The sequence below is a fragment of the Moschus berezovskii genome, unplaced genomic scaffold (assembly GCF_049115385.1).
Source record: "Moschus berezovskii isolate FMDL1 unplaced genomic scaffold, NW_MosBer_1.0 29, whole genome shotgun sequence".
Classification (NCBI taxonomy): domain Eukaryota; kingdom Metazoa; phylum Chordata; class Mammalia; order Artiodactyla; family Moschidae; genus Moschus; species Moschus berezovskii.
The window spans coordinates 895593-922989 of record NW_028290453.1 but is presented as its reverse complement, the minus strand read 5'-3'; the positions used below and the strand labels follow the sequence as shown (position 1 = coordinate 922989).

The window sequence follows — 27397 nt, the reverse complement described above, 5'->3', positions numbered from 1 at the left end:
AATAAACTTTACTGATAACTGTAAAATATACATTATTCTGAAAACTCAAGCTATATTTCACGACCTACCCTTTTCAGGCATTAAATAGTACTTTCTCTAGAATTATTTAACAGACATTGTTTAAAAAAGTGTTCTTGCAAAAAACAGTTGGTGTCAAGTATTTTAAAATCCAAGCTGTGAATTCCTGTTTTCAGCAAGGACATTCATTTAAATATTTTAAAATACTTTACACAAGCCCACATTTCTTCAAATCAGGGACTTAAATACATGCAATTTACTTTAAACCCAATTGGGTATTTTGAAACGGAAGGAGTCTTTTGGGCCTCGAAAAGAAAATAATAGTCTCAAAGGCCCCTGCTAAATCACCTAACTTCAGAGAAAACAAAACAGACTTTTAGGTTCCACCCTGATGGCTCCAGGCCGGTTGCATGGCTCTGGGACTTATCACCCCTTGACCAAAAACCTTCCACTACCTACACCTGCCCTGAAGACTTATCACCCCCTGCCCGAAAACTTTCCACTCCCTACACCTGCCCAAAAGACTTATCATCCCCTGCCCAACTACAAATGCCATCTCAACTGAAGAATACCCAAACCATCCCGCCTGATTAACGTTTTCCTTATCGCTTCCACAAACCTCCCTATAAATATGGAGCCTCCCTGATCCCTCTCGGCACTCAGCCTGGTCGTTAGACTGTCGCCCCCTCCTTGCCTGAATAAAGGTAACCTACTTCTGTTGAGGTCATCTTTCCTTTTTCTGCCTCACCTGAACTATACCTTACAGAAACAATGTGATCAACTACCTGAAACATTTTCAAATATTGGAAAGTTTCATTAAAATGAGAAATGACTACAAAGAAACTGCACTGATATTCACAGGAACATATATTCAAATGTTACCTTCTCCAAGATACCTAAGGAGGCTACCTCAAGGATAACATCATTGCTTAATACATTTTAAAAACCTCTCACTAGGAATCATCATCAAAACGTGACAAGCATTCTTTTAGGCACGCTCAGTAATAGTAAATCTTATTCAATTATGTATGGCTATTATTTCAAATAGAAATTCAATAGCTCTAGTGCACAGTTTACAAGTCTGTATAAAATTCCTCTGAAGTAAAATTCTGAATGAAAACTCATATTAAAATTCTACTGTTTGAGTTTCATTAATATGAGGTACCCAGAGCAGTCAAATTCATAGAGAAATAAAGTAGAACAATGGTTGCCAAAGTCCAGGAGACAGGGAGGAATGGAGAATTTCATAATTTCAGTTTGGAAAGATGAAATTTCTCTGTCTTTACTTCAGAGATACCATGAGAGAGGATTTTTACAGGATGATATACCGATTCTTTCAAAGAGCAGACAGTCCCTATTCATTGTAAAAACTGTTTCAAACAACAGGAGAAAAGACCTCAATTTATGAAGCTATTACATCCTTGACACCAAAAAGGAAAAATACATGGCAAGAAAAGAAAAACTATTAATATCACAGTCTATATCTCTCATGCATATAGACACAACAATCTGACCTAAAACATAAGACCTGGAATGTGAGATATGAACTTGGCCTCGCCTGCAGCAACAGGATTTCTACAAAGAATACATAAGAGAATGTACACACAATCAGAGCTAACAGAAGAGTTCAGCAGGGATGCTCAGTATAGGGTCAATATATAAAAATCAGTGGCATTCTTGTAGACCAGCAATAACCAACTGAAAAACGTAACAGAGAAAAGATTTCATTCACGATTGAAACAAAAACTGTAAGGTACCTAGGAACAAATTAATGGATATATACATAAAGAAACAAAAATATACTAAAACTCAGTATCACAAAGACAGAGATTTTCCCTGGATTCATTTGAAACCTAAAACAATTTCAACAAAATACAAACTGTTTCTCACGAAGAAATTATTCTAAAATTCAAACAGAAGAGTGCTAGAAGAGTTAAAATTATTTTGAAGAAGCATAAGGTAGAGGAAATGTGGGATTGAAACAAGGTTGTTCAAACAGAGCAGTAAATAAGAGAGCCTAAAAATGGAACTTGTATATTACAGCAATGCATGACTATTCAGATGGGCTATTTGGTACATGGTGCAAAAAGCACCATTCGTATGAAACACTAAAATTGTTCCTCATAGCAGATAAAAATGAGTTTCAAGAGATTAGAGCCATGAATTAAAAAATCAAATTTAAAAAACTGCTGGAAAAATGCGGCAGACCGTTTTTATGATTTTCAGAGGTAGGGAGGGATTTCTTGAAACACAAAAGGCAAAGAAAACACAAAGTGAAAAGACAAGCTACAGAGCAGGATAAGATATCTGCGAGGCAAGTAACTGACAAAGAATTAAAACAAGAATAACAACCAAAGGCAAATAACCTGACAGAGCAGTGGACAAAAGGCAACAAATTGGCAAATCACAGAAGAGAAACCCCAAACAGCCAACAAACATATGAAAACACTGAGGTGTAAGGGAAATAAACATCAAAATCAAGACAGGCTTGAGGTATTGTTTCAGAGATTGACAGAAACCTAAAAGCCTGAGAACACCAAGATGGGGCGAAATGGGGAATTCCAACTCTATACTGCGAGTGTGAATTGAAACAACCACTTGAGTTGCAGATGCCTGTATTTCAAAGTGCCACGACTATACTTTTGGGTATCCACCCCATTGAACATCCTTGGTCATGGACAAGGAAGATAGGTATTACAATAGTGAAACACTTGGAAACTCTTTGTCCATCAGAAAAATAATGACTCAATGAATTAAAGTATATTTGTACATTAAATCTCTCTACTGCAGTTAAAATGAACAAGTTAGTGGTACACATAGTGCCATGTATATTCTCAACAACTTAAACATAGCATTTTAAAGTTTGGTGCTGAATGGTTTAAAACAAAGTGTATGTATGTGTGTGTGTGTGTAAATAACAGTAACAGCAGCAACAGTAAATGAAAAAATGAGTCTGAGAACTAATATTCGAGCATGTACTATAGAGAAGGCACACTTCTAACTGCATGTAGATGCCTAAAGACGGTCCTCAGAGACAGATTCTACTACTATTTCTATCTAACACGATTACGCTTTTATGACTACGAGATTCCATTACTCATTCTACAGATGAGGAATTGAAGTGGAAAGAGGTGAAGCTGATCTAAAGCTATAAAACTAGGAAGTAATAAGAGTCAGATATGAAGCCAGGATTCCTGACCCAGACTTTATAGCTTAATAACTATGTTATAGTTATTATACCATTTTCGATTCTTTTTGGGATGTTGTAAATCCAACATTATTTCTGTAAGTTGGAAATAACACTTACAGAACCTATGACTGTAAAGAAATGAATACACACACAGATGTTTGTATAGCTCAAACTGGTTTCAAAGACGCTACAAGATTCTTAGGAATGTCCTGAAAATAGTGGCGTCCCAACTACTCTAATATGCTAATTGACATGTTTGAGGTCTGGTATTTTTGAGATCATTATTTCAGAGCCACACATTATTTCTTTTATAGTTCTAAGATAATATCTATTTGGAATCCTAGAAACCTTACATGGAGAAGCATATGCTGTAATTCAGTCATCTCTTTCTCTCTCATCAGAGGCAAAATTTGATTACTTAGCTTCAGGACTGAAAACTCATATTAAGTGTTTTTAATAAGAAATTCTATCAAGAAATGAAATAAATTTTCAATTATTCATTTTTTCTGGTCTCTCAATTATAGGTTGGTTTTTTAAAAACCAGTAGCTAATATTTATAATATTATTTGTATAATAATATTATAATAAAAATGTAATTTTGTGTAGAATTATTTATGCCAGAAAATAAAAAAGGAAATGGCATTTTCAGTCATCAAGTATTTACGAGAATTGACTATGTGCTAATCACACACTCCTTGTTTCCAGTAAAACTGGAACATTTCTTAAAAATATCTTTTCTTCTTAATCTACACATTCCCATTCTCAATGCCATCATCTACTAACCTATAGAACATGCTTTGAAAAAATATGAAAAAGGTGTTCTTGCGTTTTAAGAGTTCACTGTCTGTTAGGGGAAAGAGACAAGTAAACGGAAGTTATCTATAATGCATAAGTACTTTAATAAAGTGTGCAAGTCACTTAACATTTCTAAGCCTCAAACGAGATGGATGTTTAAGAACTCTAAATTATAGAGGGAAGTTGAATAAACCATCTCTAAGGTCCTCTCTGGGAGAGATTGGGGGCAGGAGGAGAAGGGGACGACAGAGGATGAGATGGCTGGATGGCATCACCGACGCGATGGACATGAGTTTGAGTGAACTCCGGGAGTTGGTGATGGACAGGGAGGCCTGGCATGCTGCGATTCATGGTGTCACAAGGAGTCGGACACTACTGAACTGAACTAAACTGAAGGTCCTCTCTAGATCTAAAATTCTATGATTATCCGATCTATTTAAATTAAAAGGTAAATCACAAAATATTCAGTATGCAAAAAAGAAAAACTAAGACCAAATAAAAGATGAAACTGTACAAATGCACTCTAATTTTTTTTTCAAAACTGTTAAAACTCCCGTTCCAAGTATCAAGTAAAATTTCCACAGACACTTGTTTTTTAATCAACATCTTCCCCTCAGACCTGCAGACTTCTAAGTAATCAACAAGCAACTACTTTGTGAGAACAGAAGTAAAGTGCTTAAAAGCCCATGGCTTGGACTCACGAAAGTGATCTTTTAAAAGGATAATGTTAACAGAAACGTGTGTATGACATTCTTACTACAATACATTTGTTCATTCACTTGACTTCAAAATTTTAATGTTCAAATTTTTCATGAAGTTAAAAAAAAAAAAAAAACACAAAGCAAACAGCTAAGATTAGCTCTTTTCACTGCTAAACATTCTGAAATTTAGAACAAGATTTCCCTTACCAGATATGGACATGGAACGTGATATTCTCTGCAGCGTTCTGGTTTCCACGTTGTTTCCCAGATGCCACGGTAAGCTTGCTCATAAACGTAGCATCCAATTACAACCAAGAGTGGTACACAGGTTTACCCTGGTTCTCCTTTTCTAATGGAATCTCAACTCGCACTCTGTTTTGGGATATAATGCTGACCACAAGGAGTGAAATCCCAACTACCACATATAAGCAGAGGGGCGCAAGAACAAAATACCTCAAGGCATCAACATCGTAGAGGCCAACAAAACACACGCCACTGATACTGTCACCTTCCATGTTATTCATCACTAAAAGGATGGTGGTCAGCGTTACAGGGATGCCTCACGCACTGGCGTGAAACAGCAAGGCTTTCTTCTCAATAGCTTCACTACCCCACTTTGGCACAGCTGCCAAGACCCATGTGATGGTAAGAATCACCCACCAAATGCTGCCAACCGTAGTATAAAAAGATAGAGTATCATAAAAAGCATGATCCAAGCTTTGTTATGAGATCCTTGGGTCACTGTGGAAGCCTTATACTGTGCAGGGAGGGGGTGCAGGGCTGGATGCATTGCAGGCGACTCGGTCCTCAAACAAAAACCCAATAAAGAAGATTAATGACACCATCATGTAGCAGACGGCATAAAACATAATGGGTTTTTCAGGATAACGGAATCTTATCACATCAGTCAAAAAAGTTAAAAAAGTAAACAACGTGGCAGAGAGGCAGATGATTGAAATCAATCCCATGACAATCCCGAGCAAATGAAAGCTCTTCTCTCCTAAAGGACATATTTGGACAAGGAGGTGAACAGTCACGCACGTGCAAAAAAGGAAAAGCCAAGATCAGGATCAACTTTCAACTCTCAGGACACCAAAAGTCATAGTCCCTTCTGATCTGCCCCTGAGGCTCCTTCAGTAGGATTGCCAGCTAAATTCAGGTCCACCAGCAGAGGATATGGCTCATCACAATCTGGGAACCTAAAAACACAAGACAAGAATCACTTACTTATTGGGAACCTAATGGTTTGGATTTCCACATTTAGCACTTTCACCCAGTTGACCTCCCCTTTATCCGTTTGCCCTCCTCCACCTCCCTTTCAAGAGATTATTCTTTCTAAACCTAGACTCACTCCATCTTTCATACTTTTCTTGCATCTGGAAATAGGGCCAGGAAGACTTTGTTTCCTATGTTTCACCACGCTCTGAAGTTCAGTGCCTGTAGACCAAGCTTCCCTGCGATAGGGCGTTTTCATCCTGAACTGAAGAGCCAGAGACATTGTGTCATGTCCCAGCAAGACACTTGCATTCTGTGTTCAGTGCTCCAGGCAATGGGGGACAGAAACACTATGCTGTTTCAGTGTGCTATTGTCAGCTTAGAGTGCTGATTCTGTTAATGGTATGATGCCATTTTCTATCAGTCTCCTAGAGTTTGGTTAGGATTATGGTCATTGTCAACAGCAGTTCTTTCTCCTTTTTTTGTTTTGCATTTGATGACTATAAAGGAGAGGAGTGGTTCTTAGGCGCTAGTGGCCTGCTAGTATAGTACAATCACTATTCCCTCCAGTGTGATCTCCAGGTATGGTCCGAAAGGAATACTTTTAAGAAGAGCATCAGTCTTGAGGTTTTTAGTCTGTATTTTTCTTTTGTTGATTTAAAATGTGTCTTACTTTTTTCTTTAATAGAGGATGAGAGTTCTGAAGAAGACTCTTTAAGCAGGTAGGATTTTATGGGTGTTTTAAAATTGTATGTTTAAGTAAGGGAACACGGAGAAGAGAAACTCATGTTTGTTGAGCATTCTGCTCTGGGTTAGATACTGCATTCCGTGCTTAACATTTGTGACCTCACAGCTTTGTAAAGTAGCTGTGTCCTACTGAAAGCTTGTCGTTGAAAGAAAAGACACAGGGTTCTTGGCCTCCAGAGGAGAAGAATTCAATCCGGGGCCAGAGATGAGACTTGATCGCTCAGAGCTTTTGTGTAATAAAGTTTTATTAAAGTATAAAGGAGATAAGTGGAGAAAGCTTCTGACAGAGGCATCAGATGGGGGCAGAAAGAGAACCCCCCTGCTAGTCTTCAGCTGGGTGTTCTATAGTCACTAGCAGTCTGTTAATGAAAGAAAGGAATGACTGAAAACTCAGAAAGGCACCAGGCCCCTCACCCATAAGATGCATTTTGGGATAATCTTGACACCAGAAGATTCATCCCAGGCCATAAAATGATTAACTTGAATCTTGGAGAAGGGCAGATTACCATACACATAGTTGTTTCGTTTTCATAGATTAGGGGAACGATATCTGAGAATAACATACTGGATTGTCAGGTAGGTTCTGAGCCATTTGGCAGAATCGACTTGAAGACAGAGCCCGGGGTAAATGCATAGTACATTGACATAGCTTAAGACCAACATTTCCATAAGAAAAATGCATTGGTTAACTCAAGGTTTGGGAATAGTTAACTTCAGGTGAAACCAGGGTTCATTATGGCAACACAGTATTTTAAGAGAAACCTCCTTTTAAATTTGTACAGAAAAGAAAAATATATCGCTAGTTTGTTTCCTCCTGCCGCTTAAGAGAGAGAAAGATGTCTGACACTTGCAGGCTGTTTCCTCTGTTTGGAGACCCCTGGCCTTCCTACCTGTTACCCTCTCACTGCTGCTGCTGCTGCTGCTAAGTCGCTTCAGTCGTGTCCGACTCTGTGCGACCCCATAGACGGCAGCCCACCAGGCTGCGCCGTCCCTGGGATTCTCCAGGCAAGAACACTAGAGTGGGTTGCCATTTCCTTCTCCAATTACCCTCTCACCTCTGTTCCTTAATTAGCCAACTGTGGTTCAGTTGGAGGTTGATGAATTGACTGTGATTCCATTGTTAAAATGAGTTGACCTGTGATTTGACCGTTGGCCTGCTTGGCTCCCAGGTCCACTCTCATGTCCCTCAGCAGAGACTGAGAAGTACTGTGTAGCATATAAGTTAAACGTATAAATTAATTCTTTGATTGCTGTACATTTTAAGTTTCAGACATTGCCAAGAACTCCTGTACTGTTCCAGAGTAAAGGGGAGGGGTGGGGCCGTGAAGGACCAAGACTGCCGTTTTTGACGGATGCCGTTTACTTCTTCTCTGAACTAGGGACAGAGACTGGAGAAGGGACAGCATATCTTTCCACTTTGCTTTAAGTCATCAGGTTTATTCCAGTTTGGGCAAACAAGAGTTATGTCAATCCACCAATTCGATTTTCAGTTCAGAACTAGATATTTCAATAGTTGGGAGAGATGGAAGCAGAAATAGGAAATTAAAAACCTTTTAGAGACGTCCCTGGGATTGCAGTGGTTAAGATGGGTAATAAGACTTCTCCTTCCAGTGTAGCCAGTGTGAGTTCGTTCCCTGTTCAGGAAGCTAAGATCCCACATGCCTCAGGGTCCGAGAGCCAAAACATAAAATAGAATCAACATTGGAACAAATTCAAGAAAGACTTTAAAAGTGGTCCACATCAAAAAATCTTTTTTTTTTCTTTTTAGAAAAAGCGTTTTTAAAACAGAGACCAAGTTTTAATTATGTCAAGAAACTTCATTTAATAGTCAGATAGCCAAACTTTGACTTGTGTTTTTTTCTTGTTGTTTTTTAATTTATTTATTTTAATTGGAGGCTAATTACTTTACAATATTGTGTTGGTTATCACTTGTGCTTTTTTGTTTAAAGAAATGAACTCATTCATTTTTGTTGTATATGTTTTTGCTCTAAAGGTTTTCCAGCAAACCTGCTGTTGATTTATGGCCTACATCAGATGATGAAGATTTCGATTTGGAAACCAAGATAAAGTGCTCTCTTCTGTAATTAGTTTCCCTGCTCTGAATTTAGTTTCATATAGCATTTACTCTTCATATTCAGCAGTGGTGTCCCTCTCACTGTTGTATGTTTGTAATGGAAAGTTGGTGAGAGCAAACCAGTTTATAAAACTATGAGTAGTTGATTTTTTTCTTCTTTTTACTTTAGTGATTCCTGAAAAGTGAAAGTGAAGTCTCTCAGTCATGTCCGACTCTTTGCGACCCCATGGACTACAGCCCGCCAGGCTTCCCTGTCCGTCACCAACTCTCAGAACTTGCTGAAACTCATGTGCATAGCATCGGTGATGCCATCTAACCACCTCATCCTCTGTCGTCCCCTTCTCCTCCTGCCTTCAATCTTTCCCTGCATCAGGGTCTTTTCCAATGAAAAGACCTTCACATCAGGTGGCCAAATTACTGGAGCTTCAGCTTCAGCATCAGTCCTTCCAATGACTATTCAGGACTGGTTTCCTTTAGGATGGACTGGTTGGATCTCCTTGCAGTCCAAGGGACTCTCAAGAGTCTTCTCCAACACCACAGTTCAAAAGCATCAATTCTTTGGCACTCAAATTTCTTTATGGTCCAACTCTCACATCCATACATGACTACTGGAAAAACCATAGCTTTGACTAGATGGACCTTTGTCAGCTTTGTAACATGCTGTCTAGGTTGCTCATAACTTTCCTCCCAAGGAGCAAGCATCTTTTAATTTCATGGCTGCGGTCACCATCTGCAGTGATTTTGGAGCCCAAGAAAATAAAGTCTGTGACTGTTTCCATTGTTTCCCCACCTATTTGCCATGAAGTGATGGGACCAGATGCCATGATCTTAGTTTTTTGAATGTTGAGCTCTAAGCCAACTTTGTCATTCTCCTCTTTCACTTTCATCAAGAGGCTCTTTCGTCCCTCTTCTCTTTCTGCCGTAAGGGTGGTATCATCTGCATATCTGAGGTTATTGGTAGTTCTCCTGGCAATCTTGATTCCAGCTTGTGCTTCATGCAGCCTGGCATTTCGTGTGATATACTCTGCATATAAGTTAAATAATCAGGGTGACAATATACAACCTTGACGTACTCCTTTCCCAGTTTGGAACCAGCTTGTCTGAATGTTCACCTTTTACAAGATGGTTGGGCGGATTCCAGTTTGGGGCTGCCACAGAAGCTGCAAAGAACATTCCTAGGCAGGTCTTTGTGTGGATGTAGGTTTTCATGTCACGGGATAAATGCCCAGGAGAGCAATTGGTCTGTACAGCAGTTGCATGTCTAGTTTTATCTGAAATTGCCCAGCTGTTATCCAGAGCGGCTACTAACAGTTTATGTTCCCACCAGCAGTGTATGCTAGGTCCAATTGCCCCACATCCTTGTCCACACTTGGTGTTTTCACTCTTATTTTGGCCACTCCAGTAGGTGAGTGACACTGAGTCAGAACAGCTAGAGGGGGCTCCACTTGGCTATTCCCTTCCCCTGGCTGATTCTGGTAAAGAAGGAGGTTTCCCTTGAGAGCAGAGAGCAGAATGCTCTGTGTACTTCAAACCAGTCGCAGTCCTAGTCTGCTCAGGCTCCATACAGAATGCCACAAGCAGGCGGCTTAAACTGCAGGAGTTTGTTGTCCCAAGGTTCTCAAGGCGGGGCTGGCTTGGTTCCCGTGAGGCTCTTCCAGGCTTGTGGCAAGCCCCCTCTCACTGTGTCTCCTTATAAAGTCACTGTCCCCTTGGATGAGGACCCCACCTTGTGAGCACATTTAACCTTAATTACTTGCTGCAAGCCTTGTCTCCAGACAGTGGGAACTTTGAGGACCCGGTTCTGCCCACAGCGGCCACTCTGTGTAGGCCTCCAGCCTTTGACTCCTGGTGAGCTGTGATGCTCTTCACCTGTTTTTCTTTCTGGTTTTCATAACATTGCTTTGCCCTGTGACTTCAGTTCTCTGATGGATCTCAGAAGAGCTGTTGACTCTCAGTTACTCAGCTTTTTGTCTTTCTTCTTCTTGGGAGGGTGGGAGTGACGACTTCCAAGCTCTTTCCAGGCCAGAGCGGAAATGGTGTTTTGTTTTTCACGTGGGTTTCTGCACGTTCACTGTCAGGACATAGAAGCATAGTAGCTTTTCACCTGCGGACCTTGTGTCCTTGCTGAGTTCCCACTCATTCTGGGAGTGCTTTGGTGGCCTCTGGCTTCTCAGACACCTGCTGTACCCTAGAGAGACCTGCAGTTCCCATCTGCCTCTTCCCACCGCTGCCTGCTTCCCTGAGCCTGGCTGATAAGGTGGGAACACCCACCCTGGGGCGACAGTGATGCATCCGCCTAGCTGTGCGTGAACACTGCTCTAAGGCACAGAGGGCTTCAGACCCTCAGCCTCCGGAGCAATTCTAGGAAAAAGCAGAGGAGAAAAACATGGTTTGTGTGAAGGTGTGTGACACACAGTTGGAGACAATGAACTTTGTTTTGTCTCCTGCTGGCTGCTGTTTATCCCAGGCTGCACTGCTAGGGTCCAGCATCCACTGTCTGGCAAGTGGGTCATTTCATCAGTGTGCTGTGTTTAATGACAGTGATCAGATTTCTGAAGAGAATCACGTGCCTCAGAGGTAGCCAGGGTTTTGTGGTTTCTTTTCCTTCCACTTGTGTCAGAAATAACCGTGGGAGAAACAAGAAAATCATGCCAGTTCTCCAGAGTGATGATGGGATGTTGATGGGGTGCGAGCACTCCTGGTGCCCAGCGTTTGTTTCTTGGGGGATGAATTGTAGTTCATCCTCCACCCGGTGGCCTGTGAGCCCCTAACTCTGGGGACACTGAGCAAGCACCTCACCCACTAGTTGCTAATAGCAGCCCCACCCCCAGCTGTGATGACCAGAATGGTCTCCAAAGATTGCCAAGCATCCCCTGGGGAGAAGAGCGCCCCTGGTTGAGGACCCCCGGAAGTCTGCTGGCTTAAAAAAAATAACTTATCTACCTGTGCTTTCTCCCTTTTCATTCCGGAGTCAGAAGTGTAGGGGTGAACTGTCCCAGCTCCACCACAGGGTCCTACAGCTCGGAGAGGAGGCCTCTACCCACCAGGCCCAAAGCGAGAAGAATCAGGTCACCGTCCAGCTGCTGACACACGGACTGGAGGAGGCCATGCTCCGGGAGGAGCTGCAGGTGAATGGCGGGTGGGGCAGGGAGGGGCGGGCAGTCTGGCCCACAACAGACCAGGGACAGCCCTGACGTGCCTGGAGGTAAAGCGAGGGGCTTCACAAGCAAGCCCTGCAAAATGTGTGAACTTTAGCAGCTTTTGCAAAGCCTCAGGCCCCCCTGGTGGAATCAGACATGGGGTTTGCTTGGAGGGCCAGGGTCTGCAGGGGGAAGGGGCTGTGAGAGAGGGTCTCTACGCCTCCTGTCTCTGCTCAGTCTGGTACCAGGTTCCCCACCTGGCCCTGGTCTGACCCCTGGACTTAGCTGTGGACACCTGGTGTGAGAGGTGACTTGTCAGATGGCCTGGGTTGCAGAAGGGTCTGTCTGCATGTGGGACTCCTCCCTGTCCAGGGTCTTAGGAGGGGCTGGCAGACCCCTGTGGGCCCAGCCCGCTACTGTCGGCAGGCACTTTCTCCAAGGTGTCTCTGTGTATTGGGGGCTCCCTTCCCTGTTTGTAGTACAAACTTGAGAAATTGCCGGACTGGTTTGAGCCTTTGAGGTGAAGAAGACAGATCCACCCGTGGGCAGAAGGGCTGGGCTGCAGGAGGCTTCCATGCCTGCTGGGGTGGGGGGATGCCCAGCACTCAGCCACTGTCAAGGGCAGGAGCAGCTTCTGTGATGCAGCTGGCGTCACCTTTGGTGAGTTAGATGAGGACCCCCTGAAACACGCTTGGATGAAAGTGTGCAGAGGGAAGTAAGGCCGTCGTCTGAGGGGCTCACTGCCCTACCCCAGCACCCAGAACACGGAGGCCCTGGCTTCCTGGCTGCGGGGGCCCTGCTTTTCTTCTGGGGATGTCCTGCCTTCTCACGTGACGGTCGAGCAGGGCTCTCCAGAGCGGGCCCAACCTCCACCCACACCTTGCTTTACAAGGAGGGCATCAGGGGCACTCACCTGGGCCGTGCTGAGGAGAGTGGATGGCGAGGCCTGTGGTCAGGCTTCAGGGCTCAGCACAGCATTGGCTGCAGGAGGCGGCAAGGAGCCCAGGCAGGTGTGTTGGACTCAGACATGGGCTGGAGTGACTGCATAGTGATCATCCGAAGCTCTAAAGCCACGGGGAGGAGGCTGCGTCTGGTGGAGTGTGTGTGAGAACGTTCCTCCCCTCTCTTCATCCCAGGAGTATGGCGGCTGCTCTGCTGGACCTGTGTGTGTGGAGAGCCTCTGGGGGTCTGTCCGGGGAAACTGCCCGGGGTGGCCCCTCAGATAGGCGGTGACACAGGGCAGTGAGGGAGTGGGGCTGTGGCTCACGGTTTCACCCCTGCCCTGGGTGGCAGGCGCCCTCTTCTCCAGCCTGTGCTCAGCGGGGCCCTGGTGGAGCCGCCGCCTCTCCCGTCCACAGGGTCTCAGAGGGCAGTTCTGTGTGCTCCAGACGAGGCCGCTGGAGCCCGTGGTGTAAACAAACGGTGTTTAGATGGCCTCCCAGGCGCTCCATTCAGGGAAAGCGGCCAGGCTCTGGACAGTCTGGTGCCAGCGATCTCGTGGGTTCTGTGCCCAGGGAGCAGGTGACCGACGCCAGACACTGTGCAACCATCTCCAGGGCCCTGGGCACAGCCCGTCTCAGGAGCGTGAGCTCTACCTTTAGAGGGAGGCTGCCGTTCGCAGCTGGTGTGGGTCCCATTATTGCAGGAATTAAACCCAGCAAAGACCCCAGGAGGTAAACAGGACAGAATAACTTGACCCTCCCAGGATCCGGCGTGAGGTCACAGGGAGGGCTGCAGGTAGGCCTTCCAGGCGCTCAGGGTGCAGAAGTGCCAGCTGAATGGACTTATGTCAGTCACTCAGTCCTATCTGATTCTTTGCGACCCCATGGACTTTAGCCCGTCAAGCTCTTTTATCTGTGGGATTCTCTTTGGCAAGAATACTGGAGTGGGTTGCCATGCTCTTCTCTGGGGGATCTTCCCAACTCAGGGACCAAATCCACATATCTTGTGTCTCGTGCATTGCAGGCGGATTCTTTAGGGTCTGAACTACCAGGAAATGGAGTATGGACATCAGAGAAACGGACTCTTTAGAGATCGTGGGCTTTGCTGTAGAGGCCCTTCCCTTGTAGGGTGGCCTACCATGTAGAGATGCAGTTTTCTATGTCTGGCGGTGACTCTGTAGCTCTGGGCAGTCACCCCACAACCACTGTACCTTTTCCCCAGCAGCTGTATGGAGCCACCCAGAGGCTGCGGCTGGCCCAGTCCCAGAACGCCCAGCGGGTGCGGCAGCTGTGGGAGGAGGTGGCACAGCTCGTGCCTGCAGGTCACGTGGCCGAGCTGCACCAGCTGCTGGAAAGGGAGCAGTGGGCGGCACAGCGGCTGTAGGAGGAGGACCGGGTGAGTGGGGACCGGGATTGGGGGTCCCCGGCAACTGGGAGTGACGGGGAGGGCGAGTAGGCTCTCTGGTGCCAAGGGGAGGACGGCCCGACAGCCCTCCCACCACGTGGGATGTTTATGGAAGCCAGGGGACCCGGCTTCCGCTGGGAGCTGTTGGGCATTGAGCGGCCGACCCTGAAGTCCCCCAGCCTGTTTTCTGGGCTGCGTGTGAAGGGCCACAAGAGAGGCCTGGGCAGGGATAGCTCTTCAGGAATGCAGGCGGGGGCAAAGGTCTTGAGGTGGGCTGTGCTTGGCATGTTTAAAAGCAGCAAGGGGTGGTGGTGGGGTGCTGGTTGCACAAGAGATCAGCACAGTGACAGCACGGGCTTGGGGAGCCCTGCTGTGTGCCAGGCTCACATGTGGAAACAGAGTTGCTGCCTTAAAAGGGCAGCAGAACAGTGGCTCAGAGCCTGCACTGCAGGGGACTGGATCCTGGCTCCACCACCTGAGCCCAGTGATTTAACAGGAGTGAATGTTTTAACTCTCTGTGCTTCCATTTCTTTCAACCTCTGGAGGCAGTGGTTCCCACCTCAGAGCAGTCTCTCAGGCATCAGTGAGTCAGCACCTTAAAGTGCGAGCCTGGGGAAGCACATTTGGGTCCTCAAAGTTCATGGGTCAGTGGGAGGGTGAGGAAGGGCAGAGGGCCAGGTGCCTTTGTAAGGAAGGAATGTGTGCAAGATTGGAAAGATTAGAAATCTGACATTTCTAAAGCACAGATTCTAACGAAGAACAGCCTTATAGCATTACGCAAACACGTTGTGCTGGAGAGACATTTAAGCTCGGAGAGATTATTGGCAAAGGAAATTCAGTCAGAGATCCTCTAGAAAGACTAGCATGTTTGGAGAAAGTCCACTTTGAGTAATTTAGGATTAAAATCCTAGGACAAAGAGTCTCTTATCTGCTCACACTACAGTGAGAAATGCAGCTTTGTGGCTTGTGAGACATTTCTAACCATCCCTCCCTGTGGATGAAAGGTTAGCCAGATGCTCAGATTTTGTACACTTCAGCTGATTTCCGTTCAAAAGTAAATAAGCCTGAGATGATTCTTTTTAACATGTACCGGTGTTGATGTCTAACAGTCGCTTGTTCAGGAAGCGCATGAAACACAGCTGAAAGCAACAGAAGAGCGGGTGGAGGAGGTGGAGACGCGTGTGAAGAACAGGGAAGCGCTCCTCTGAGAGCAGGCGGGAGGGCTGAAGGAACGGGTGAGTCAGGGACGCCGCCTGTGGGCGTCCGGGTAGCTGATGAGGGAGACAGGCCCCAGGAGAAGCCTGTGTCCTGAGGAAGTGCTGAGGAGGGGAGAGGAGGGCAGGGAGAGAGGGCAGAGCCGGGAGACAGAGGCCTTGCTGTCCTCTGAGGTCTGCTTGGTGCTTCAGGAAGTGAAATGTGAGCATCTGTGGAAATGACTTCTCTTCTGCAGTGACCGAATGTGGTTTATCTGCAGCGCCCTGAGCCGCGGGGCCCCAGTTCGAGTCACTCTGTGCAGGCTGCCCGCTCCAGACCCCCACTCCCCACCTGTGTAGCCCCTGCCCTGCCGGCACTGCCGCCCTCCAACCTTTTCAGTCCCCGGGTCCTCACTTTCTTTCCCAGCCGTCAAACTCTTGGTGACCTCCCCTACCCCCCAAGTCACTCTTGGCCAAACCTCAACCCCAAGTAAATCTTGAGGCTTCTACTTGAAGCAGGGGTGGGGGGGTGCGGGTAGGGGTGGACTGTCCCAATCGCCGCCTTTCCCCCACACCCCTCTCTGGGGGGTCCTTGCGCTCTGCCTCTGACCCCCAGCCCTTCTCCCCTCCTCTCAGTTGTGACTTGGGCTTGTGTCCCCATGAGACCAGAAGGTCCCAGAGAAATGGCTGTGTCCTCAGCTCCCACCGCCCCCGCTCCGGTCTCCTCGGCAGCGCCTTCCGGAGCCCTGGTCCTCCCAGCGAGTTCTCTGCTGCCTTGACGGGCGCCCTTCTGACCTGTCTGCTCCCAGCCGCCCGCGCACCCAGGGGCCCATCTCACTCTTCAGCGTGGCCCTTGGTGCAGAGCAGAGCTCCCATCGCCCGCCCTGCACCCCGCCTTTTGGGTCCTGGCAGCTGCGCACAGCAATCATCCTGAGATACGTTGGAGCTGCCGGCCTTCCTGAGAGTAGACAGCAGCTTCTCCGGTGGCCTGGAGATTCTGCAGGACCTGGTCCCCTCCCCTCGGCCTCTTGCCCAGCCGGCATGGCGTCTCTGCCTTCCTCCCGGGCCTCCTGGCTGTTCCTGCCACCCCCGCATGCGCCGGCCTCTGCCTGGGAGGTTTGCGCCAAGCAGCCTCCCCCGCGTTCCCCATGCTTCTTTCAGGTCTCTCTGTTCACCTCAGGTTCAGCCGTGTGTCCCCCGCCTGGGTTCTCTGTTCACACGCCACCGGACACTGCGTGCTCTGCTGGCTCTTCCCGTTAGAACACGTGCCTGTGGGAGCAGGGCCGTGGCCGGGCAGCACTTGGCCCGCAGCGCTGCTCAGTAGCTACTTGAGTGAGTGAACTCAGCGCGGACTTTCAAAGCCCAAAGCCGGGACCCCTGTGTCTTTGCATCTTGACTGGTGTATCCCGTGTCCCCATCGCTGAAGCCCCTGTCGGTGTCGTGTGGGTGGCACCCAAGGTGCCTCGGTGCGTCCTGGCTGACATGGTGGGCCTGCAGAGCACACTGAGAGAAGCCAGACCTTTTGAATACTCTTGGCAGTTTCCAAGTTGTCTTTTGGAGGCCTCCAGATTTGGGTCGTCTTGTTTGCATTTCATGGTAAATCAGTGTGTACAAAGGTGGCTTGAATTTTCTCTACCACATAGTTCATCAGTTTCCTCTCTCGTGCCAGGATAACAAAGCCTGTCATTACATCCAACATGCCTCTGATTTGTAAGGTTCCCCAAACTAGTCTGAACGCATGTGGAGGAATAGGAAGTGAGAGCTGGTGGCGTGGCGTGGCTGCAGTACACTGTGGCTTTCTCCCCTCTCCAGTTTGAAAAGAACACACGATCTGATCTGCTGCTCAAGGAGCCCTGTGTGGAAAATGCTCACCTGATAAAAGCACTTCAAGTCACTGAAGAGAAGCAATGAGATGCTGACAAAAAAATCCCGATTCTTGGAAGAAAAAGTTAGAGCTGTCAACAAACTACTCAGCAAGATTGCTACAGCATCCCTCGCTGTGTAGACTGCTTTTCTTCCTCGAGTTCGTTTTGAAAGAACATCTTTTCAAGTAAACCACTGTGACGCTGTAACTTACTGTGGCTCACTGGCTGTAGACCACTGGATAGATGAGGATTATGATTCTGTTTATTCCACAAGCGTTTAATGAAGGTCTGTGTGCCAGATGCTGGGGAAACAGGTTGGAAAAGACTACTGTTTTTTCAGTGGTCCTTGGGTAACTTCCAGAGTTATATTCCTGATTTTGCTACCGACAAGCAAAACAGATTGTGGGGTTCTCAGCAAGGTAAATGGTAAAATAAAGCAATTTTCATGTTGCACTTCTGACCTTGGCTACAGAGATTCATCTGCAAAGTCAGGGCTCTCTATTTTTACCATTGCAATGTTAGTGCTGTGTGTTCAGTCACTGGCATTCTCGATGCTGGATCGATATAGACACTCCAGAAACGTTGCACTTTCTGTGACTTTCCGCTGGCGATAAGGGATAGAGGAAGGAAGCCTTTTTGTCAGGGCCTGTTCCACCACGAGGGAGTCTGAACAGTGCTGGTATTTTTGGGCTGTGGACTCAGGGAGGATGGTATCCATTGTGAATACAATCTATTCCTCATTGAAATGTCGTCACACTGGAAAGTGCATTATATGTTTAAAAAAAAAGGAAAAAATATAGTTTTATATCCACGATATACGGAAATTACAGTCATTTGATTTATCAGAATAAACTACTGTAATATGAAGTCACTCTATTTGCAATAAAATCCTTTTCTATTAAAACCGATTAACTTCTAAGTATTGTTTAAAATAAAATATTTCAAAGATATAGAAAAATAGTTCTATAGGAAGCATTCATATGTATTACATAAACACACAGATGTGTGAAGGACATCGTTACAGCATCTTGGACAGAAGCCCAGTCCCTGTTCTACTGCAGCCAACCTCTTCCCCTTCCTGGTGGCAACCGCTCTCCTGAAGCTGCGGTATGCCCCCTCCCCTCCGTCTGTCTGCACACTTACTGGATGTGCTTGAAAGAGAAAAACCTTAAACTGCTGGAATCGATGGCAAGATCAGATCTGGGGTAGGAGGACTCAGCAACATAAAGTGGATCCTTCTCTCCATGCACCTATGGGTCGCTTAACCTATGACAAAGGAGGCAAGGATAGACAGTGGAGAAAACCCTCTTCAATAAATGGTGCTGGGAAATCTGGACAGCTACCACCAAAAATGAAATTAGAACATTCTCAGATACCATACACAAAAATATACTCAAAATTCATCCAAGACCTCAATGGGAACTTTTGGAGGAAAACCTAGGCTGAACACACTTTGAGAGAATTCCCTGGCAGTCCAAGGGTTAATGAGACTTAGCACTTTCACTGCTGTGGGCCTGAGTTCGATCCCTGGTCAGGGAACTAGGATCCCACAAGTAGCATGGCACAGCCAGAAAAAGAAAGCACTCTGACATAAATTGCAGAAATAGCCTTTTTGATCCATGTCTTTGAGTACCAAAAATAAAAAACCAAAATAGACAAATGGGACTTAATTATACATAAAAGCTTTTGCACACCAAAGGAAACAATAAACAAAATAAAAAACTAACAGAGAGGGAAAAAATATTTGCAAAGGAAGCAACTGACAAGGGATTAATCTCCAAAATATACAGATAGCTCATGTAGCTCTATGTTACAAAAATAAGACAACCAAAACCCGATTTAGCAAATGGCAAAACAAATAAAAATAAAAAGTAGAAATGGGCAGAAGACCTTAATAGACAGACCGATTGCCAGTAGGCACAGGAAATGATGGTCAATATCACTAATTATCAGAGAAATGCACGACAGAACTTCAACGAGGTATCACATCACTGGTCAGAATGGCCATCATCCAAAAGTCCACAGATAATAGAGGCTGGAGAGGGTGTAGAGAAAAGGAAACCCTCCTACATTATTGGTAAGACTGTCGATTGGTACAGCCACTATGGAGAACAGTATGGAAATTCCTTAAAAAGCTGAAAATATGATAGAACTACTGTATGATCCAGAAATCCCACTCTGGGGTATATACCTGGAGAAAACTATCATTCAAAAAGATACACATACTCTAGTGTTCATTTCAAACTCCCTTCCCATCCGAGGTTGCTACATGCCATTGAGCAGAGTGCCCTGTGCTATACAGTAGGAAAGACAAATTGAGTTTTCAACCTTGGGGCCATCACTTACTGTCTGAGTGGCTTTGGTGAGGTTACTTAACCTTCCCCAAGGGGAGCATCTACTCAGCTTCTGCTGGAGGAACCAGGGAGATGGGTTCCCCTCTGTCCCCTCCCCAACAGCACATTCCTTGGTCCTGGTCCACTGGGACTTTGTCTTGTCCAGGCAGGAATGTTTAGGCCTGAGTTCTGCTCCTCTTCAGTCTCAAACCTTCATCATTAGCCTTCCTCTACTCACCACCCTGGGGTCTGGGGCCTGGTGCCCACCCGTCCCAGGCCCACTGCCTCCTGGCTTCCTGCCCACTCTCCAGAGCAGCGGGACCCCTCCTTCCTACCCAGCCTTGCCTTGATTATACCTAATGGCCACCCTTACGAGACTAGCGTTCCACCTAGTGACAGTGCATTCCTGAATCTGCAGAAACAGTGACAACGCACAAATTAACAAGAGTAGTGACCGCTGCCACGTGTACGCCAAATGCCCCTTCACTCTGCGTGATAACCTCCAACACCCACAACTTCATAAAGTTGGATGAGACAATTGAGGCTGAGGGTTTAAAGTTACTATTTGAGCTGGGAGTTGCACACACATGGCCTGCCTGCCACCAAAATCTGACTCCTTCTCCTGCACCCCTTGGTTTTTCTGGATTACTGTGGGGGTTAGTTTATATTCATGCCAAATCAGTACTGGAACGGCCTTACTGGGTGAGAGCTATCCCTCTTCCTCCCCAGGCAAACAGTCTAATTTGCAGGCTGAGATCACAGTAGACAGGAGATAGATACATGGATCCGTAGACAAATGGAGAAAATAAATTGGTTGAAATATCTGAGGCTTATTTAGGGGCTTCTGCTGCTGCTGCTAAGTCACTTCAGTCGTGTCCGACTCTGTGTGACCCCATAGACGGAAACCCACCAATCTCCCCCGTCCCTGGGATTCTCCAGGCAAGAGCCAGAGTAATAATTCCAAAGGATTGCAGCATCCCGAGCTTTGTCTTATCCACGTACTACTATGATCTCTCTTCTCAAAGCTGAGGGCCCAGACATGGCCCTTGGGTTATGCCCTCCTACAGATGTGGTTGATTTAAGCGTCTGAACGCCAGCATCCCACTTTCCTTTAGACAGATTTCTTGTGCTCTGACAGCTTCAGAAGCTAACCAGGGAGCAGATGTGGACACAGCAACCCAAAGACTGCTTGGAGCTGCTGGCTGTACTTGCCTGGATCCTGGAGAAATAATTCTCCCTTCCCTCAGCCTCATTCACAGGCTGAAAACAGCCCCAGGGCCCATCCATGTCCGTGATAAAGAATCTTCTCTCTCCACCCCACACACACCCAGGTTCAGACCTGGGCCAATTTCACCACCTTTCAGCTTGGCTGTTGCCTGTCCTGCGGTATCAGAAATGATAGGTTGACGCTACACTGTGAGTTTGGATGAGAATGTGCTCTTGAGCAAATGTGTATTTCCTGCTTCTTCGCAGCCTCAGCCACTACCAGGGAAGAGAAAAAAGCTCATCGCTCTTTCCTAGGAGCCAGGCTGAGGCAGGCTGAACATCCACTCCAGCTGTTCTCCACTCCTGGGATACGTTTAATCAGAGCACAGTGTGTCAGCCGCACAGACACAGGGCAGGAGTCCCCTCCCCGCTGGGAAGTGATAACAGCCCGTGACTGCATGCATGTCAACCCGCCCCCCACCCATCGATATGGACAGATCAGTGACTGAGGGTCTTGAGCTCTTTTTCCCTCCAGTGAGGATCCAGCTCCCGGCCTCACCATGTGATGTTTATACCCTGGTAACGTCACTGGCAGCTTTCTCTGAACCTGACCATCTAGCACCCATGACCGGAAGTGCTGCGAGCTCTCCCCCTTCACCTGCAGGCAAGCCATTTGCTTTCCGCTCCTCTCCACTCTGGTGGCAGAGAGAACAATTCCACAGAGTGAGGGAGCAGAATCGAGGCTGTGGCGAGGAGGAGAGCGTGGGGGGTGGGCAGCTCCTTCAGGGTGTTTGGTTGTGGGTTGAGCACCGTTGAGACTGCAGGGGAAGGGGGCAGCATAGTTGAGGGAGAGGTGGTTTTGTTTTTTGTAATTTATTTTTAACTGAAGGATAATTGTTTTACAGTATTGTGTTCCTTTCTGCCAAACATCAGCATGAATCAACCACAGGACAGAGGGCTTTTTCGTTTTGGAAGATGGTAGCCATCCTGGTCAAAGCTTCTTGGTCCCTGCTGTTCCTGCTGTCAGACGCTGTTTTCCCATGTAGACTAGCTTCCCTGTTAGCTCAGCTGGTAAAGAATCCACCTGCAATGCAGGAGACCCCAGTTTGATTCCTTGGTCAGGAAGAACCACTGGAGAAGGGATCGGCTGGCTACCCATTCCAGTACTCTTGGGATTCCTTAGTGCTCAGCTGGTAAAGAATCTGCCTGCGTTGCAAGCAGGTTCTATCTCTGTGTTGGGAAGATTGCCCTGGAGAAGGGCAAGGCTACCCACTCCAATATTCTGGCCTAGAGAATCCCATGGACTGTATAGTCTATGGCATAGCAGAGTCAGACACGACTGAACGACTATCACTTTTACTTTTCATGCTTTTAATAAATGGCCTTTATTGTATTGAGGAAGTTTCTATTTTTTGAATTTTTTTAAAATCATGAATGGGTTTTGAATTTTGTCAAGTGTTTTTTATGCATAGTCTTCTAATTCTTACTTGAATGTTGGTATTATTGAGCTTTGAATCCATTTGGTCCTAAGCTTTTAAATTTGGGGAATTTTTTTTTTTTAATTAATATTTGAATCTCCTTATTTGTTACTGGAGTGATGAGTTTTCCTTTTTTTTTTTTTTTTCTTGCTTTAGTATTGACAGGGTGTATGTTTCTCAGAATTTATCTATTTCTTCGAGGTTCTCCAATTTGTAATTGTTCATCAAGAATAATGGTCCCTTATGATTATGCTGCTTTACTTCTAAGGTTGTAATGTCGCTTTCCTTTGTGTGTTTATTGCAGTTTCCTCTCTTTCCTTCTTACCTTAGGTAAAGGTTTATTGATACTGTTTCTTTCTTTCGAAAAATGCACTTCCAGTTCTTGCACATGCACACTGGGCATTCTGGCACCCGGGCAATGTGTTTAGAGGTGTCGCTTAGCAATGATCATTCTGGGATGAAAGATTCCAAACCGTTGAGCTTCCCAGCTGGGAGGTTGTGGTGGGACGGCTCTGGCTTACCTGTAGTGCTCGTGTTGGGTTTAGGAGACTGTGAAGAGCTGAGGTGGAGGGGAGGTGTGTTTGGAGCCCATAGGCTCTGCGATGAAGAAGGTTTGGGGCTACAGGAGTAAGAAGGGCGTGTCACCCTTCGGCTCCTCCATCAGCCCGGGGAGAGACAGAGGTCATCATGGAACCAACTTCCAGCCCGAGTACCACATCCCAGACAAGGACCTCAGAAAGGTCCACAAAGCTGCCAGCGTAGGCAATGTAGCCAAAGTGCAGCAGGTTCTGTTGCTCGGAAAGAATGGCCTAAACGACAGGGACAAGATGAACAGGTAAGAGGGGTGGAAGGGGCTGGCAGGGGTCCCTCCTGTGAGTTTCCCCCCCAAGGCTCGCAGACACCTTTGTGGAATCCAGCACCCCACAGGCTTGATAGGCTGCAAAAGCCTTAACTGGTTTCGGACCAGCTTATAATTTCCCTTAGAGAGCACTTTACTGGTCGTTTGAAAAGTTATTTAACTGAATGTCAGTAATCACAGAACTGAAATAAAATATGAATAGCATCTTTGTTTCTTCTTCTTCCTCCTCCTCCTTTTCATTTGTCATTATGCATGCATTAACATGATGTACTCATGAGTAAGAACTCTCAAGTTCTATCGCCCTCAAGAATCTTCTGGAACTCCCTGGCTCTCACATTGTTTTTCTCATGCGATTTGTGAAAACTCTTCTTCCCATGGATCGTCCATTGTGGATATTGGCAGTGGACAGATTTTTGATGTTGTCAGCATCTAATTTTTAATGTACACATTTTTATAACATAATGTTATATATTACAGAAAAGTGCATAGTGAGAAAAATAATCCCCATGACAGGTCAACTTCTGGGTTAAAAATTCTTCGGATACAATTCAGTATCCATTTTATATCAGTGTACACTTCTGTGTATATGTTCCTTGCTGAAGGACCTTTTAGAAGACAGCATTGAAGTAGGAAGCTGACTGTGTCCTTGAATAGGAAGACATTCTCTTAGGATATATAGTCTTCCCATATTTAAACCAAATAAACATATCGTGGTTTTAAAGATTTTGGGTTACACATGCTGTCTTTACTTGTGATGAAACGGAAAGTTTTGTGTAGTAGACAAAGATTTGCCCTTTTAGATATCAAAATTTGCTTGATGACATTTTCTATTAGAGAAGATAATATGTGTAAGTGTGTAAATGGTGGAGAAATAACCTGGTAACTGTTTAGAGAAAAGTAACCGGATTTTTATCTCACCAAAAAGTTTCAGATGGAGTATAGATCAAAACTTTTAAATACACAGGGTGAGAAAAGTACCAGAAGAAAACGGAAATTCCTATTTATATGTTTTTTGTGTGCTGACAAAGACCTCTCTTTTCTGGTTCTGCTGTTTATTAACCTTAATATTTTTTTTAATTGGATGGTAATTGCTTTACCATGTTGTGTTGGTTTTTGCTGTACAACATCATAAATCAGTTTTAAGTATACATGTATCCCACCCCAGAGACCTTTCTAAGAATAATTTCAAGGGCAAGAATTCTGGAGTTTCCTTGGTTTCGGCACCAAAAAAAAAAAAAAAAAAAAGTAAAGAAAAAACAATCTGAAAGTTGATTTAGCAACCCTCCAAATTTAAAAATCTCTGTAGCTCAAGCTGTCTGCAGGGAAGTCGAACGAGCACAGGGCTTGTCTTTCTGGCACTAATAGGAATGTGGCACAGATAAAAATCATTTGTCACTTTCAATTTATTTTAGAATTTTTTGTGACGATTGGTATACTGTGACAACTTTCAGGCTTTTCAGAAGTCAAGGGAATCTTGGGAATTTCCTGGCAGTCCAGTGGTTGAGACTCACTGCTCTGGGCCCAGGGTTTGCTCTCTGGTGAGGGAACTAAAATCCTGCAAGCTACAAAAATATATTGTACAACATGGGGAATATAGCTAATATTTTATAGTCACTTTAAGGGCAGTCTAACCTTTCACAATTGTGGATCACTGTGTTGTGCACCTGTATTATATAATAACATATAAGATACATCATCTCTAAAGCAAACTTAGGAGAAAACACCTCATGGTAATTAGACCAACAGGAAAAATGAGAAATGAACAAACAAAAATGCTACAATTTATAGTTGTAAAGACTGTGAATTATAAATTATGTTCCAATGTCAGAGAAGTTAAAATGTGAGAAAATGAGCATATTCGAATCATCGAAGTACAGGGTTGTTTCTAATCCTCAAAACATATCTGCAAAGGAGGTGTAACATCCTTTGACTTCATTCAGATGTTGTCCTTGTAAGAGAGTAGTAATAGTAGTAAGTCTGATAATATACTCTAACAATTACTAGCTGTTTTCTGTGCCAGGAACGGTTCTGAACCCTGTGCATGGATCTCACTGAAGCATTGCAGCGGTGTCCTGTGAGATAACTGCTACTCTCTCCATTTTGGTGATGAGGAAACTGAGGCACAGAGAGGCTGAGTGGCAGCTACTGAGTGACAGAGTGAAAGTCAAGGTCAGACCCAAGTTGACCTGAATCTCGAGGTCTTGCGCATTCTGTTCAAGTAGACTGTTCTTTCATTGCTGTGTAAGAGGAGCTATAGCTAATATATGCTGCTCTTTCTCCAGAAGAAAACAAAATATTTGTTTTAGAGCGATGGGGTACCATGCTATTGAGTGTTTTCAGTCACATGAACAGTTGTTTGTTTTGAAACAGTTACGCTACAGTTTCCAAAACCTGCTCTTGCTTTCGTAGGACTGCCCTCCACCTGGCCTGTGCCAATGGCCATTCAGCGGTGGCCACTGTCCTCCTGGAGAGAAAATGCCGGCTTGATCTTGGTGATCATGAAAGCAGGATGGCGCTGATGAAGGTATGGGGCAGCGACCGGTGTCCCCATGAGATGGATGCGATTTAACCACTGAGACTGAAAATGACTTTATCTCATTGAAATATAGGGGACTGGGGAAGCTTGTGGACTGTTGACTTTGCATTCCTAGAATTTACACTCTGTTTCTCGGCACAACACTGACAGGCCGTGGAATGCCAAGAGGAGGAGTGTGTGACTCTTCTGCTGGAGCGTGGTGCTGACCCGAATGTCATGGATGTCTGTGGCAACACCGCTCTCCACTACGCTGTCTTTGGCCACAATTTATCACTCACAGCAAAGCTGCTTTCCTACAACGCCTATATCGACGCCAGGAACAAGGTATCAGTCAGCTAGCTTTATTTATCAAATGTTTGTGAAGCATTTTCTTAATCTACAAGTGTTTTATTTACAACAGAATGTAAATAGGTAAACTGAGTAGTGCCCATGAGGCGCTGTTACCATGGAAACAGTTGCAAACCCGAGTCGGGGGCAGGGGTGAAAAAAGTTGGTGCCCCCAGAAAGGGCAGAGCTCTGTCTGCCAGCACCGTTCTACCCCAGAAGGAAGCTTTTCCCATTAGAACGTGCGTGGGAGTGAGTGGTAGGCTCCGAGCTCACAGGAAATGAAGGCTTGCGGGGAGTGAAGTGATGTGGGGACTGGCTGTCTACAGGGGCTCAGGGAATGTGCCCCGCTGGGGGTGGACAGAGGAGGAAGGAGACCCAGTGCCCAGCAGGGGGAGCTGGGTGAGTGCAAGTGGGCCTGGGAGGCAGCAGGCCTGGAGCCCTGAGCCCTCCAGGACCCCGGGTTCTGAGATCCGGCTAGGCAGGTCAGGTCATGTTTGACACCCAGCAAGGGAGTTCACTTACACCTCAGGGTCTTCCACGCTCAGCTGCTCGGCGGGGTTGCAGCTGTGCCTGGGGAACTGCCCCTCCTGCTCTTTCTTCACGAAGCACGTGAAGTCCGGCCTCTGCAGCCCCGCCAGGGACTCCCTCCATGTCACAGGTGGGCTCAGTTGTCCGTGTTTGGAAGCTCCAGTCTTCCCTGAGTGAAAGTATTTTGAAGGAACCAAATTGTCTAAGATTTCACTTTAAATCATGATATTTCTCAAGCATTAGAGAGGAAAGCATTCCTTTATGTGTTCATGGTCGGTATTTGTCATCTCACCGCGCTTGTTAAAGGTAAAGCATTTTCCAAATATTTTCTCCCTCTGAAGGTTTTTTTTTTTCTTCTTCTTCATTGTGATCAGTCTGAACTGACCCGGTGAAGCCAAATTTGCCTCAGTAGACTTTGTCTTAAAATTCAAACATAACGAAAGCATTTTACCACATAATAGACATCTTGCTGCTGTTGACAAATTCCCATTTTATTAAAAATGAGGGTAAAAGGAAAGGAAAAGGAGAGAGCAAGTGAAAAGTGCAAGTCAAGCTGGGATTTTGGCAGTTGGGAAATGCCAAGCGGATTTATTTATTTTAATATTTATTTATTTGGCTGTGCTGGGCTTAGTTTCAGCATGTAGGATGTAGTTTCCTGACCAGGGGTCGAACCCAGGCCCCCTTTACTGAGAGCACCGAGACCCAGCCACGGGGCCGCCACGGAAGTCGCGAGAGTTTAGCTTGTGCTTTTTATTCCCTTCAGTTGATATATTTCTGTGAGGTGCTTTTTAGTTTTCAGGGATAATAGTTGTTATTTTGAAAAAAAGTGTGAGTGACTTGCAAACT

General features: G+C 45.7%; 1 protein-coding gene, 1 long non-coding RNA gene and 1 pseudogene across 2 annotated transcripts in view; 2 read left to right on the top strand and 1 right to left on the bottom strand.

Moving 5' to 3' along the window:
• Positions 1–4890: 4890 nt before the first annotated feature.
• The window catches only part of LOC148772975 (frizzled-3-like), a 318270-nt pseudogene continuing 295763 nt past the window's right edge, over positions 4891–27397 (bottom strand).
• On the top strand, positions 11772–17503 carry LOC129557802 (uncharacterized). Its single transcript, XR_016037039.1, has 3 exons — positions 11772–11868; positions 15336–15461; positions 17232–17503. It is a non-coding gene; the product is annotated as an uncharacterized LOC129557802 (long non-coding RNA).
• LOC148772981 (ankyrin repeat domain-containing protein 26-like) overlaps positions 22883–27397 on the top strand; it is a 56415-nt gene continuing 51900 nt past the window's right edge. The window contains 3 exon segments of the mRNA XM_088834565.1: positions 22883–23136; positions 25570–25684; positions 25847–26020. Of these exon segments, the coding sequence (XP_088690691.1) occupies positions 22904–23136; positions 25570–25684; positions 25847–26020 (522 nt within the window). The 5' untranslated portion in view covers positions 22883–22903.